Source organism: Austrofundulus limnaeus, unplaced genomic scaffold (assembly GCF_001266775.1).
Source record: "Austrofundulus limnaeus strain Quisiro unplaced genomic scaffold, Austrofundulus_limnaeus-1.0 Scaffold208, whole genome shotgun sequence".
In the NCBI taxonomy this organism is placed as follows: Eukaryota; Metazoa; Chordata; class Actinopteri; order Cyprinodontiformes; family Rivulidae; genus Austrofundulus; species Austrofundulus limnaeus.
Window position 1 is genome coordinate 825609 of NW_013952610.1, and position 12401 is coordinate 838009.

At 39.3% G+C, this 12401-nt stretch overlaps 1 protein-coding gene across 1 annotated transcript in view; it reads left to right on the top strand.

The window, feature by feature from the left end:
- The first annotated feature begins 1426 nt into the window (after window positions 1-1426).
- Window positions 1427-12401, top strand: part of si:dkey-183c6.7 (urea transporter 1) — a 22063-nt gene continuing 11088 nt past the window's right edge. The window contains exons 1-5 of the mRNA XM_014019074.1: window positions 1427-1830; window positions 2201-2390; window positions 3833-3961; window positions 4970-5159; window positions 8027-8174. Of these exons, the coding sequence (XP_013874528.1) occupies window positions 1704-1830; window positions 2201-2390; window positions 3833-3961; window positions 4970-5159; window positions 8027-8174 (784 nt within the window). The 5' untranslated portion in view covers window positions 1427-1703. The remainder of the gene's footprint in view (window positions 1831-2200; window positions 2391-3832; window positions 3962-4969; window positions 5160-8026; window positions 8175-12401) is intronic.

Sequence of the window (12401 nt, forward strand, 5' to 3'; positions counted from 1 at the left end):
AATAAACATACAAATATTAATAAAAATATTATATGAATAAAAACACAAGTTATAATAATGGCATAAAATTCCTCTCAGAGTTGACATAAAACAGTAAATTTCAGGTGTAATAATACAACTGGCACACTGCTTACTAAGTTTTAAGTAAATAAGAGAAAAAGATAAAAGTTTAAGTTTTAAGAAATAGGAGGAAAAGAGAATTAGTAGTTTGGCACTGTTCTTTAAATCAGGACCAAAACCAGCACACAGCTGTCAACTCCAGACATTTCCGGGCTAGACCTCTTCGACGTAGATCTCATTAAACACTTTTCTACCTTTTGAAGTCTTCAAACAGAGAGACTGCAGGTAGGGTTTGTTCTTGAGAGAGTCGGCATTCTGGTCCGCCAGGTGGATAATGTCTCTTTGACAGCTCTCAGGGAGATGCCTCTCCCCTCTCCAGTTTGAGCCTCCAGGCTCCAGGCTGGCCGTCTCAGCAGACAGTGCTTCTTGGGCAGTTAGTCATCCAGACTCCAGGCAGGTGCCTGTCCAGGCACACTCAGGGACCCAACAGAACCATCCACTCAGGCCAACAGACGAAGAACAACTCGTTGTTAGCGGTGTGAGCAGAAAGTTAGTTTTAGAAGGAAAGGTGAGAAACAAAACAATGTGCCTTTCTCACGGGCGGCCAGCTGCGCACTTATCAGTAAAAAAACCTTGAGGCTGCAACAGCAGACTTCACCTCAGCTAAGAAATCACCACACTTTGCACAAATGGATTAATAATGAAATTAATAGTACACAATATTAATCATTAAATCAATTAAGAAAATGATAAAACCATGACTAATAATAGTACTAAGAAAAAGCAAAATAAAACACATTTCACTCATTTTCTTTTCACTGTTACACTCTAAAATAAAGAGAGATATGCAAAGATTAAATCAATAAAACTTTGATTATATTGATTATAACTCAAATAGAAGATTAAATGAGATAATATATAGAACCTGTTGTTCTATTCACTTAAAGAAAATAAAAACACTTTAAAATGATTTTCTTCTTATAAGTGTAAAAAAATTAAAATCAAAGACCAAGAAAAAACAATAGAAAAGTTTTTTTTCACCAGGGTTACCTCTACATATATATACACATTTTTTGCTTATGTGCATTTAAGGTCTTGCAAAAGTTCTGTGCCGTTGTAGTGGAGAGTCAGTTTCAACACAAGATATTTTAATTATTTGAAAATGCAAAGAAATTTAACTGTTCAAGATCAGAAAGCTTAAGTGTTCTCAATGATCTCCTATTAAACGTTTCCATTTATGCATCTGGGGAAAGACAAACATTCATTCACACACTGTAATAAAAAGTAGATGAGTAGCTCAAATGGACAAACGTTGGGTGGAAAAAGTTTCAAGAAAGGGTTAAGAGAGGACGAGGTTAATGTGAAAACAAGGCAGGACAAATTGACCAGACTGTCTTCCCTCACTGTAGCTACAGCTGACGGGGTTGAACTTTGTTCTTTCTCTAGCAGAAGAGGCAGTCGGTAGGTTGATAAGTCACCCCTTACACTTCAACACAGAGAGAACAGGGAGAGGGAGGAGAAGGGATGAACCAGAAGGAAAAGAAGCAGCGGTGCAACAAGAATAAAAAGAAATTTTAGGATTTTCCTGGATTAGTGCAACCAATTCCGCCAATTTGTATTGAGGACGCCCTGCAGCTGCTGGTATGTGGATGGAAACCAAAATAGAGACGAAGGAGGCCAGCAGGAGTTGTGCCAGCTTCAGTCGGCGTGTGTTGGACGGTGTGACGTTGTGCACCGGAGACATGGAGCACTTGGATAAATATATGCAGGGTAGGAAAATTCTGAAACAAACAAAAATAAAAGGATTGTTGTTGAAGTAAAATGGTTCCTAAAGTTTTCTCTAAATAAGATGATAGATAAAACAAAAGTGTAAAAGTTATGATCCTTAATAACTCAAGGATGCTTACCTTGCTGTTAAATATGTCGATGTAATGGTAACACAACTCCCACAGGGAACCGGGCTGCTCTCCTCCTCCAGCACAAAACATCATTAAATCATCATTAAAATACCATCTCCATTCTTTTAGAAAAACGCCTGAACCGGCAGCCAGATAATCCAACTGAGAAATATGTTCAGTGCGCTAAATTGCCTTTTTACAACATCTGTGATTATTTGGCTGTTTTCATTCCGTTTCCACAGACAAGTCATTTGTGCCGCAGCTGCTGGTGTGGGGGCTGAGAGGGGTAACCAGGGTGATTCTGGCCAACAACCCGCTGAGCGGTGCTCTCATCTTGGCCGCCCTGTACTGGGCTTCCCCCTGGCAAGGCCTGCTGGGGGCTCTGGGTGTACTGGCCTCGACGCTCACAGCTGTCATCATGGGACAGGACAGGTGAGGTGATGAATTTACACCAAAACACTCAAATGTGCACCAAACAGGAAAGAGGTGATTATAGCGCATGTTTACACACTATGATTTGCACATCTTTTTTAGAACCTCCGTCACCCGTGAGCCATATTCTGTTATTGTAAGGCAGGGCTACTCAACTGGTGGCCCATGGGCCACATCCAGCCTGCAGTCCGGCCCAGCAGTTGGTTCATTAATCACTTAAATATCCAGTTTTCTACGTTAAAGAGGCAATACTATGTGTTTCTCAGGCATACATTTAAATACTATACAATAATAAAGTATCTATGTCACCTTTAGTTGTTATTAAAATGCTGTTATGTTTAAAAAGAAAATAAACTTATCTTCTCACCACTTCCTCTTCTAAACATCTTGAAATTGGCCTCTGTCTCTTTAAGAACCACCTTCTGCTTCTGTCCCGCCCGTTTCAGCACGCGCGAGGGTGGGGGGTGGGGGGTGCGCTATGATGCAGTTTACTTGGCATCTGAAAATACATTTCCTCAAAGGTATTTTAAATCTGAAAAGAGCTTCACTGAGTGAGAAGTAGTGTTAGGAGCTCAGCAGACAGTTTCAGTTTCACTTTCAGTTTCACCCGTTGTTTGAGAGGCTGCAGGAGTCATGGGCGGGGTGTGTGTGGTGGGGGGTGGGGAGGTGCGCTCCGAGACGAGGACGTTCGGCTTGGAGACACAGCCCAGAGGCGGAGATGGTCCCAAAAGGCGGTTCTAGTCCCAACCTGTCATTTTTGCTCCCCTGCCTGGCTACCTCAGGACACGACAGGATTTCTCAAACATGCATGAATGAGTCAAAGTAAGGCTTTGGGCATGTTTTGATGAGAGGACATTATAACGGTATAAAACTGAAAAAAGTTGATTTTACATGATATAGCCCCTTTAATTACTTTAAGTTCCTTTAGGTGGACATAGATGTGTGGTATCTACAGAAATGCCAGAATCTTGGCTAAAGCTGGTAAAAATTGGCTGGCAAAAATGTTTTTAAAAATTTGGCAAGTGTTTTTGATCTAGTTTTAATCGCACTACTTTTATTACATTGGGATCTGTGTGTTGTATTCATGAATAAATGCAACAACATAAATACATTCAAAGGTAGCAAATCTGTGTAATACTTTATTTACATAATGTATTTAACTGCTGGATGTTCGGCCGCTGAGCTGTTGGCCCCCAGAGCAATTTATTTGAATAGCCCTGTTGTGAGGGTTTAAATAAAACAGCAGCCTAACAGAGGTGTGTGATGTTTTCTTAAGTTTGGCGCTCTGTATAAATTAACCTTCCCCTTTTGAGCTGCTGCTCATTAAAATGAAACGGTGTCTTTCATGAAGATCCAAAAAGAGTAACAATTATGCATGTTTTGATCCTAATTTTTAATAATGATTAAAGGCGACAATAAAAGCAAACATGTTTGTTTTGTAGCGCTGATGTTGCAGGAGGTCTTCACGGGTTTAACGGCGTGTTGGTGGCCCTGCTGATGGGGGTGTTCAGCTCAGCAGGAGACTGGTACTGGTGGTTGCTGCTGCCTGTCTGCTTGGGCTCAGCTACATGGTAAGAATGTCAAAAACACAAGTGCTGCTCATTCTGTAGCTCGACAATGAGTAAAAGTAAAGTAAATTAAAAAATAAGAATGTTAGTGATAAATCAACAGGAAAGCATAAATCTTTATAGCTATGGTCTTTGAAACTGTCTTCTTGTCTTCTTGTAGAAAATTACCAGATGTAAAGTTTGTTCATGTGTTGAAAACACAAATTGTTTTGATTATAAATCAACACAAACCAAATAGTGATACAAACATTGTTTTCTCATCACATAAAATATTAATGCAGTCATTTTTACATGGTCATTGTTGTGTTCATGAATAAAAAATGGCCTTCCTTGAAGGAATGCATGTTCCCTGCCCCCTTTCATGATTTAAACATCAACATTTGGCTCCGTAGCTGAAGAAATATGGCATTAGAGTAGTGTTTGTGTTTACTATGGTAAACTAGCTGCATTTTGTACCAGGTTAACCAAATGTTCCTAATAGACCATTTCATAGTTGTGCGTAGCAAAGCCTAGCTTTCCTGGGTTAACTGGATAAAAGCTGAGGTATGAAAACTCTATTGGAATTACGCAAATTCAATAAGCTGAAAAAGCACGCCTGAATATTTATTTTAAAAAATCACATATATTATCCTAAAGGAAAGTTTAACACAAATTACTATAAATGCACTAAAAATTCACGTTAAACATTGTGTAAACATAGAAAAACATCTTCCATTGTTTATTTCGTAAGCAAGGTTTTAAACAAAGTGTCTGAATCAAAAGCTATTTGCTCGTCAGTTAGCTGTACATTCATCATTTTGACCTAGCATCAACTCTTCTCTTTATACTTCCTTAACCTCAGATCTTAAGACTCTTTTTGCCCATTTTTGTTGAACAAACGTTAACTTGTGCTTCTCAGATCATGTGATGCTTTGGAATCCACTGAACTGTGTCCCAGTGTGCGTCACATGAAAAATACATACATTCTTTAGTAACCTACTTCATCTGAAATAAAACATTTCTGTCCTCCAGTGTTTTTCTGTCCAGCGGACTCTCTGCATTTCTGGACCACTGGGACCTGCCGGCTTCTGTGTTTCCCTTCAACATCGTTTTTATCCTTTACCTCCTTTGTACCGGAACAGACAACCCATATTTTCCACACCACCCAGCTGTACCTCTGGGAGCTTTAGACCACAACGACACCACGCTTGTTGCGGTACAGGTGGGGACTTTGCCAAAACAAAACATGGTCGAATTAATGAACCATTGTGTCCTTGTGTGTAAATCCAAACAGCTACTCTATATAAACCAAAACCCTTATAAATTGGTCTTATATCATGACAGTATAAGTAGAAATGTTCTCACGTTTAACAAAAGTTCAAAGAAAACTGAGCTCTCAGTCATTCTGCGTGGTAAAAAGTAATTACTGACATGGTTTTTCACAGCTGGAACCTTGACATGATGAATAAAAATCGTGTATAAAACTGAAAGCTTCTGTCGGATGAAAAGGTTAAAGCCAGGTGGTGAGTGACCTTTCAGTCAAACAAAGAAAGAAACATTTCCAGCCACAGTAATACAAAATAAAACCCATAAATCAAGAAGCTAAGCTGAAAGCCAAAGTATGGCCGCCATGATTCATGAAGAACCTGCATTAATCAGCTGGTCTGACTCACTTGTTTTTAAGCAACAGTCACTGCTGGAGCTCTTTTATAAAAAATTATGTTTTGCACTATTTCTTCATCTAAATTACATGTATTGTGGTGATTGGTCCCAGGCAGGTTAGTTCATAAGAATAGAGAAAGATCCTGAACATTATTACTGTAGGACCCCCATAGTTACTGCAGAAACAACTTTCTAAATGTTGTGCAATCAAATATTTTGTATTCACTCCGAGTCTCTGTTTTCAAGGGAATAATTCTGACTAAATGTTCCTGATCTGCAAACACAGTTGACACAAAAGCTTTTACATAAAACTGACAAAACATATTAGTTTGACTCATCAGTTTTTACAGCAGGAGCATCAAACTCATTTTCACTGAGGGCCACATGAGCCTTATGGTGGCCCTCAAAAGGTCAGATGTAATTAACGACATTTTGTTTGACTTTGACAGAAATATAATTTTACTCATCTCATTGCTACAGCTGAACACCAATAAAAAACAATAACTGAGCTCTACCTGGTATTTCCTGCCTAGAAACAGTGTTTTAACACGTCCTCTTAGAAACACTGACTAAATGTGAAATAAATAAAATAGAAAAACAATTAAAAGTAAGAGTTTTACTCACTGTTGAGTTGTGGTGAGTAGCTGCCATCTTGAATTCTGAACTCTCCCACTTTCCTACAGGAATTCCCACTGGAGGGGTGATCCAGTTAAAATTTAACTTGTAAAGGCCATGTGACACTTGACACATTTAAAATATATGTACTGGACGCCTCTTTTGGACGTATACATACAGTAATGCTAACAATTAGAACAAACATACTCGATATGAGTAAATTAGTCTTGACAAAATTTTCATAAGTTCATACATGTCAATCTCTCCAGATATTTACTCATATAATGAGCCTCAAAAATCCCTAATTTTTGCAAAAAAAAATCTGCATTAATTACACACACCCAAGGGGTGGGGGGCAGGCGGAGTGTTGGCTGCGGAGATGACAGCGCCTGCAGCAGAGCAGGAGGAAATGAGGACAGGGAATGTTTTTTAGCAGCAGAGTGGGTTGGAAGATGGTTATTTGATGTTATTTATTGTTTTTTAATTTTCTTCACAGGCTCTGACATGTAAAATAAATTTGAAATGAAGTTTTGGAAAAAAATCATGAAAAAAATTCTCGAGATTGCTCGAAACTTCCGTAAACCTGCACAATGACGGGAAAAGTGGCCACAGAAAAAAATTCCCACTTCCCAGTATAACCGTGGAAATACAGCTAAATAGAGATTTTGCCGTCAGCTATTTTTGAACCCTGCACAGCTCCACCTAGTGGCAAGATGTTATTTTGCTGGTAAAATAATCAATGATGCAGTGAGATGTGAGATGTAGTCTATAGCTTATTTTAAGACATTAATACATCTTTGAAGTTCTTGTGGGCCACATAAAATGCAGTGGCAGGCCACATTTGGCCCACAGGCCTTGAGTTTGACACAAAGGATGATTTACAAACTGTGGCATTAGATTAATCATCCCGACACAAAATCCTCAGCGAGTTATTTACATATGATCTTAAAGAGCATCACACCCTGCAGCAGCGGGTTCCTGAAACAAAGTTACTTTCAGCAAGTCTATTTCATTTCTTTGTTTGTTTATTATAAATTCATCAAATTCATTTCATCTTTTAGTCCCTTTTCCTCTTCATTCATCATAATCTGCATGTTTATTTCCCTTAATCTGCCTCTGATTTTATAAATGTTGCTCTTCAAGTTCATTTGTTCTGCTTCTTAGAAGAAATGAAGCCTCTAAATCCTTCTTCTTGTCTCCCCGACTGCCTCCTCCCTCGGCTTTATCTCTTTTTTTCCACCCTCATGTTTCTGGATTTTTCATTCTCCTTTTTAAATCTCCATCATCTTTTTAGTTTACAACTCTTTGAACAGATTCCAAAGCTGTGCAGACTCAAAGATGACAGTTTTCCAGCTCCAAGCCCCTGGTTCCCTCCTGAGATGGGATGACGTCGGTCCTATTTATATTTGATGTCCTCAGCTTCGCTCACTCTGCTCTGGTTGGAGCTCCAGCTGCTCTGACAGCGCAGTTAATATCACACAAACGCACACATGCATGCAAACACGTGCACACGTTGAGGTGTAAGGAGCAGACAGGCAGATGTATAATTAAAGGACATTTGTGACTTGTAAATATCAGCGACGGGCAGGTCCTCCTGTCGTGTCGCCATGGAAACTCACGGCCTCTGAACGACTGTTGGGGAACATTTGTATGAGTGCATCAGCAGGAAGAAAATCTGATTTAAACTGAAGTAAATGTGCATTTTGATATTATGTTTCTCTCTGCTCTTGGAGTTTAATCCATGCAAATAAACTTGCATGCAAAGTTTTTATTTAGTTTCACTTAGTAAAACAAATCCTCATCTCTGCCCAGGTGATCCATGGCATCCCCCTCGGTGTGGGTCAGATCTATGCCTGTGGAGACCTCGGACCCTCCCTCCTCATCCTGGGAGCCGTAGTGTTGTACTCCCCACTGCTGGCCGTCCACGCCGTCCTGGGATCAGCGGTCGGGACATTAACTGGTCAGTTTCAGATGTGTTTGTGGCAGGAGTGGGAGAAAATAGGCCACTTTATTGTATGTTTTATAGCTACCTCGACATAAAATGATTCCCTCAACGAAGCAACAAAGCTTGTTATTATTTTATTGGATTCGTCACGGCTCTATAAAACTGACCTCAGTTCGGTGTTTTTTGGATCAAGGTTCTGTCATGTAAAACACTTCATTATATATGAAACCATCTTTTTGCCACATGGTCAGACCAGCTGCTGATTTATAAACACTCAGAAAGAGAAGCTCACTGTTGAAGCCATGTCCTAGAACTGTTTTGTGAAGGAGATCATGATAACTTTTATAACAGACTGACGGACAGGGGCAGTGCTTGGATTTGTTGTGGTTTGGGGTCCGTGTTCTTCTTGGTCATTCAATTTTCCTTTTGAAAACAGAATCTGAAAAACAGAATCTGAAAAACAGATGGTTATTTTACTTTCATTTTATTCTCCAAAAACATGGGAAAAAATGCTCCATTGTTTCATTTTTCTCAAACCAGGAGCTTAAAGGGATCCCCGATTAGTTGTAACATTAACATTCTGGGTAAATGATGATGTGGATAGGTCCTCTGTGTGAGCGAGCTATGTCCACCCTGAAGGTTAATCTTGGACAATATCTGATGATCGACTCTTTTAAATGAAACCAGAGAGCGTTGACAGAGAGGAGAAGGTAGAAATGACTCAGCCTGGAACTGAAAATATGGATGGAGGACAACAGAGCTGCTTCATGGAAGAAGAACCTCAGCGTAGCCTGTTAGCCTTTGTGCTAGCGCCGACGCTATGGCTGTGTCCAAAACAACAGGCCGGGTCCTTGGTAGACTGGGAAGACGGGAAAAAAATAGGCTGTGAATTTGGACGGTCTAGCCTCCCCTCTTTACCCCGGTGTAGTCATGTCACCTAGCAACTGTGACGACGCTAAACAGAAGCAAACTTAAATCAAAATTAGAAAAATATCAATACATTAGCATTATTAATATCACAAAACTATAAAATTAACTTAAAGGTATCATTTGAAGAACTAACTGACCCGCTGTATATCCAAGTTTATTTCGCGTTTTTATGACAAAAATAATATTTAAAACATGTCCATACAAATGATAAAAGTATTAGAATTACAACCGCTAATTTTTTAAAATTTTTATATCACCATATTTTTATTTAAAACATATTCTTTTCTCTCGCTTTGTCCGCCATTACTAGCATAAAAAATCTCCAGTCGGGCCGCAATGCATTATGGGATATGCTGGGCCAGGAAGGATCCATCGGACCAGTCCTTCGATTCGGGCCAAAGGAAGGACGTATTTGTCGGCCACATCGGAGGAGTCTTCAGTTTTGGATGGCCTTTGTCGCGGCGCTGTGACGTATGCAGCCGACAAATTCGGCCTTCAGAGGACCCAGCCTGCCGTTTTGGACACAGCTCATATTGCCTTATATGTATTAGCTCAGTGCTAGCGTGACAAACAAGCCAAATGGAGGACCTCACTGACGAGAGGAGAATGTGTAGCGCTGAGCTAATACATGTATATGGTGATAGCATCGGGGCTAAAGCTAAAGCTAACAGGCTAAGCTGAGGTTCTTCTTCCATGAAGCAGCTCTGTTGTCCTCCATCCATATTTTCAGTTCCAGGCTGAGTCATTTCTACCTTCTCCTCTCTGTCAACGCTCTCTGGTTTCATTTAAAAGAGTCGATCATCAGATATTGTCCAAGATTAACCTTCAGGGTGGATATAGCTCGCTAGCAGCCTCGCACCGATGACCTATCCACATCATCATTTACCCAGAATGCTTTGTGTGTAAATAAAATGGCCCTGTCCGTGTGATATATTTTAAAACTTTTAGTTTGAAAATGATAAAAACTTAACATCCTACAGTATTTTTACAGTCTTTATTTTACAGTTAAAATATATGTTTATTAAATAAAGTCTAATGTTACAACTAATCGGGGATCTCTTTAACACTGTATGATATAGTACAATAAATAAATGCTAGCCAAGTACTTTAGCATTTCTTTATCTAGCTAACTGTATTTTTAGTAGCTAGTCTAGCAATTTCCTTTAAAGGAGGGTGGGGATTCAAACTCATTCATGCATGTTTGAGAAATCCTTAAATCTCTTGTGTCCTGTGGTGCAAAGCTCCACCTATTTACACAAAGCTCCTCCCTGGAGCTGCCTGCAGCAGAGTGCCACTCCCCTGAAGCATTGTTGTGAAGGCATGCTGAAGTGGGAGTGTCTGAAATGGAAGGAGGTTCTTAAAGAGGCCGAGGCCAGATAGGCTATGATTCAAAGTTAAATTATTTTTGATATTTACAGCATTTTTCATAACAACTGAAGATAACATAGTTACTAGATTGTGGTTTAGAATTGAACTATGTGTCTGGAAAATACACAACCCTCCCTTTTAATAAACTATTTATCTAGCTCCACCTTAAATGGTCTGATTATGGTCCTTAAAGATGTCCAAGTTGAGGAACTTGAAGCTGAAGCAGGGTCCATGGGCTGACAACAATGTTAAACCTTCGGTTTGACAAAAGTAAAAAGATGGAGAGTTTTCCTGGTTTTGCTGTATAAAAAGAAAATAGAATAACCATCCATTATTTGTTTTTGAAATGAAAAATGAATGATCAAAAAGTACACAGACTGTTTGGGTTTCTGTCCTTGTTTCAGTTTATTTTTTCAGTCCATTGGACAATACTTATGTTTTCAATGTTGTCTGGTTTCCCTTTTTAGTCTTGTATCTAAATTGTTTATGAAGGTTTTAGTATTTGTCCCTCTACATTTGTGTCCTTAAAACGAACTCCATCCTTCTTTTTGAAAAAAAAAATCAAATGATTTTTATTTATTTATTTATTTATTTTTTGCCTACTGCAAGGGTTTAAAACTCAAGGAAGAGCATTGCTTTCACCAAATTAAAAGTGCAATGCTGTTCTGTAAAAACTTGCATGGAAGAGAAAAAAGTCAGGTCCACGCTGATCAGCCTGGAACAAAATATTAGCATACAATAATTTGAAAATGTGCTGCAGTACTTGCATCATAAAGCCGTATTATAAATGGATTTAATCTGACAGATAAATCTTTTCATTTATTAAACCTCATGCAGACTGTGAGCCCAGCCCTCTGCAAGGCAAAACTTTAATTACAGAATATATTGTGACTTAACACTGTTAACATCAGCTGAGCTTTATGAAACACATAATCTCAAAGGCAAATGTAACTGAATGTGTGGTGATAGCAGAGGCAGGAACAGTGAGCCGTTGTTATCTGCCTTTTGCATCAGCTTCACTTTGAATATCAGGAAAGCAGGGAAGGACAAGTGAGGTCCATCTGCTACTAAAACTTCAACATAATGTCCAAAAAATACAGAGATATGTGCACACTGCGCACACATGCTAACCTGTGAGTCATGCTGTAGCAAACAAATGAGTGGGAGTGAGCTCGTACACAACAAGCACAAACCTGGGGACACTGGGAGGTAAATTTTCTCTCTGTGCTGGAAAAAGCAGCCGTGTGACGAGAAAGTAATCAAAGACGCGCGGCTCTAATGAGATTGTGCCGGGTTTCAAGATGAAGCAGCGCGCCGGAACGTCGAACTTAAATGGATGAGAGCTAAATGCCAAAGTCTCTGATGCTGTACCTTTGTTCCTCCATGTTCCATCATTCCTGTTTTTTAAATAGTTTAGTTGGCTAATTGCAACGTGAATTTTGAACAAACTTTTAAAATGTTGCAACAAGAGGGGAAAATGCATATTAGGCGTGTTTTTCTTTTGAGCAGTGGCTGCTCACATGGAGGCAGTGCTTAAAAGCCTGAATTTTGCCTGAAACTCTCAGACTGAAGAAGTCTCTTGGAGGAGAGACGAAACGTTTCATTAGAGAAGAACCCGTCCAGAAGACCTATACAATTTTTTTTCTTTTCCATCTAAAGGTTTGGAGCAAATCAACCAGGCTACGCAACACGCATGGCTGCAGTAAACAGGAAGTAGAGGTTGCAAACCAGAAGGGTTTTCATGAATGTGTTGCTACTGAGCATGTTATTATTATTCTGTCATATCAGCTGGTTGTGGTGATGTTACATGCTGTTGTAGAGAAAGAAATTCAATTCTTATGGGAATAACTGGGAAGACTTACTTCAACTCTTTTTCAAAAAAAAAATCCAAAAACCGCCTCAAGCAAGCGTCAAAACTTTTGAAATTATGGAAGTGTTTTATTT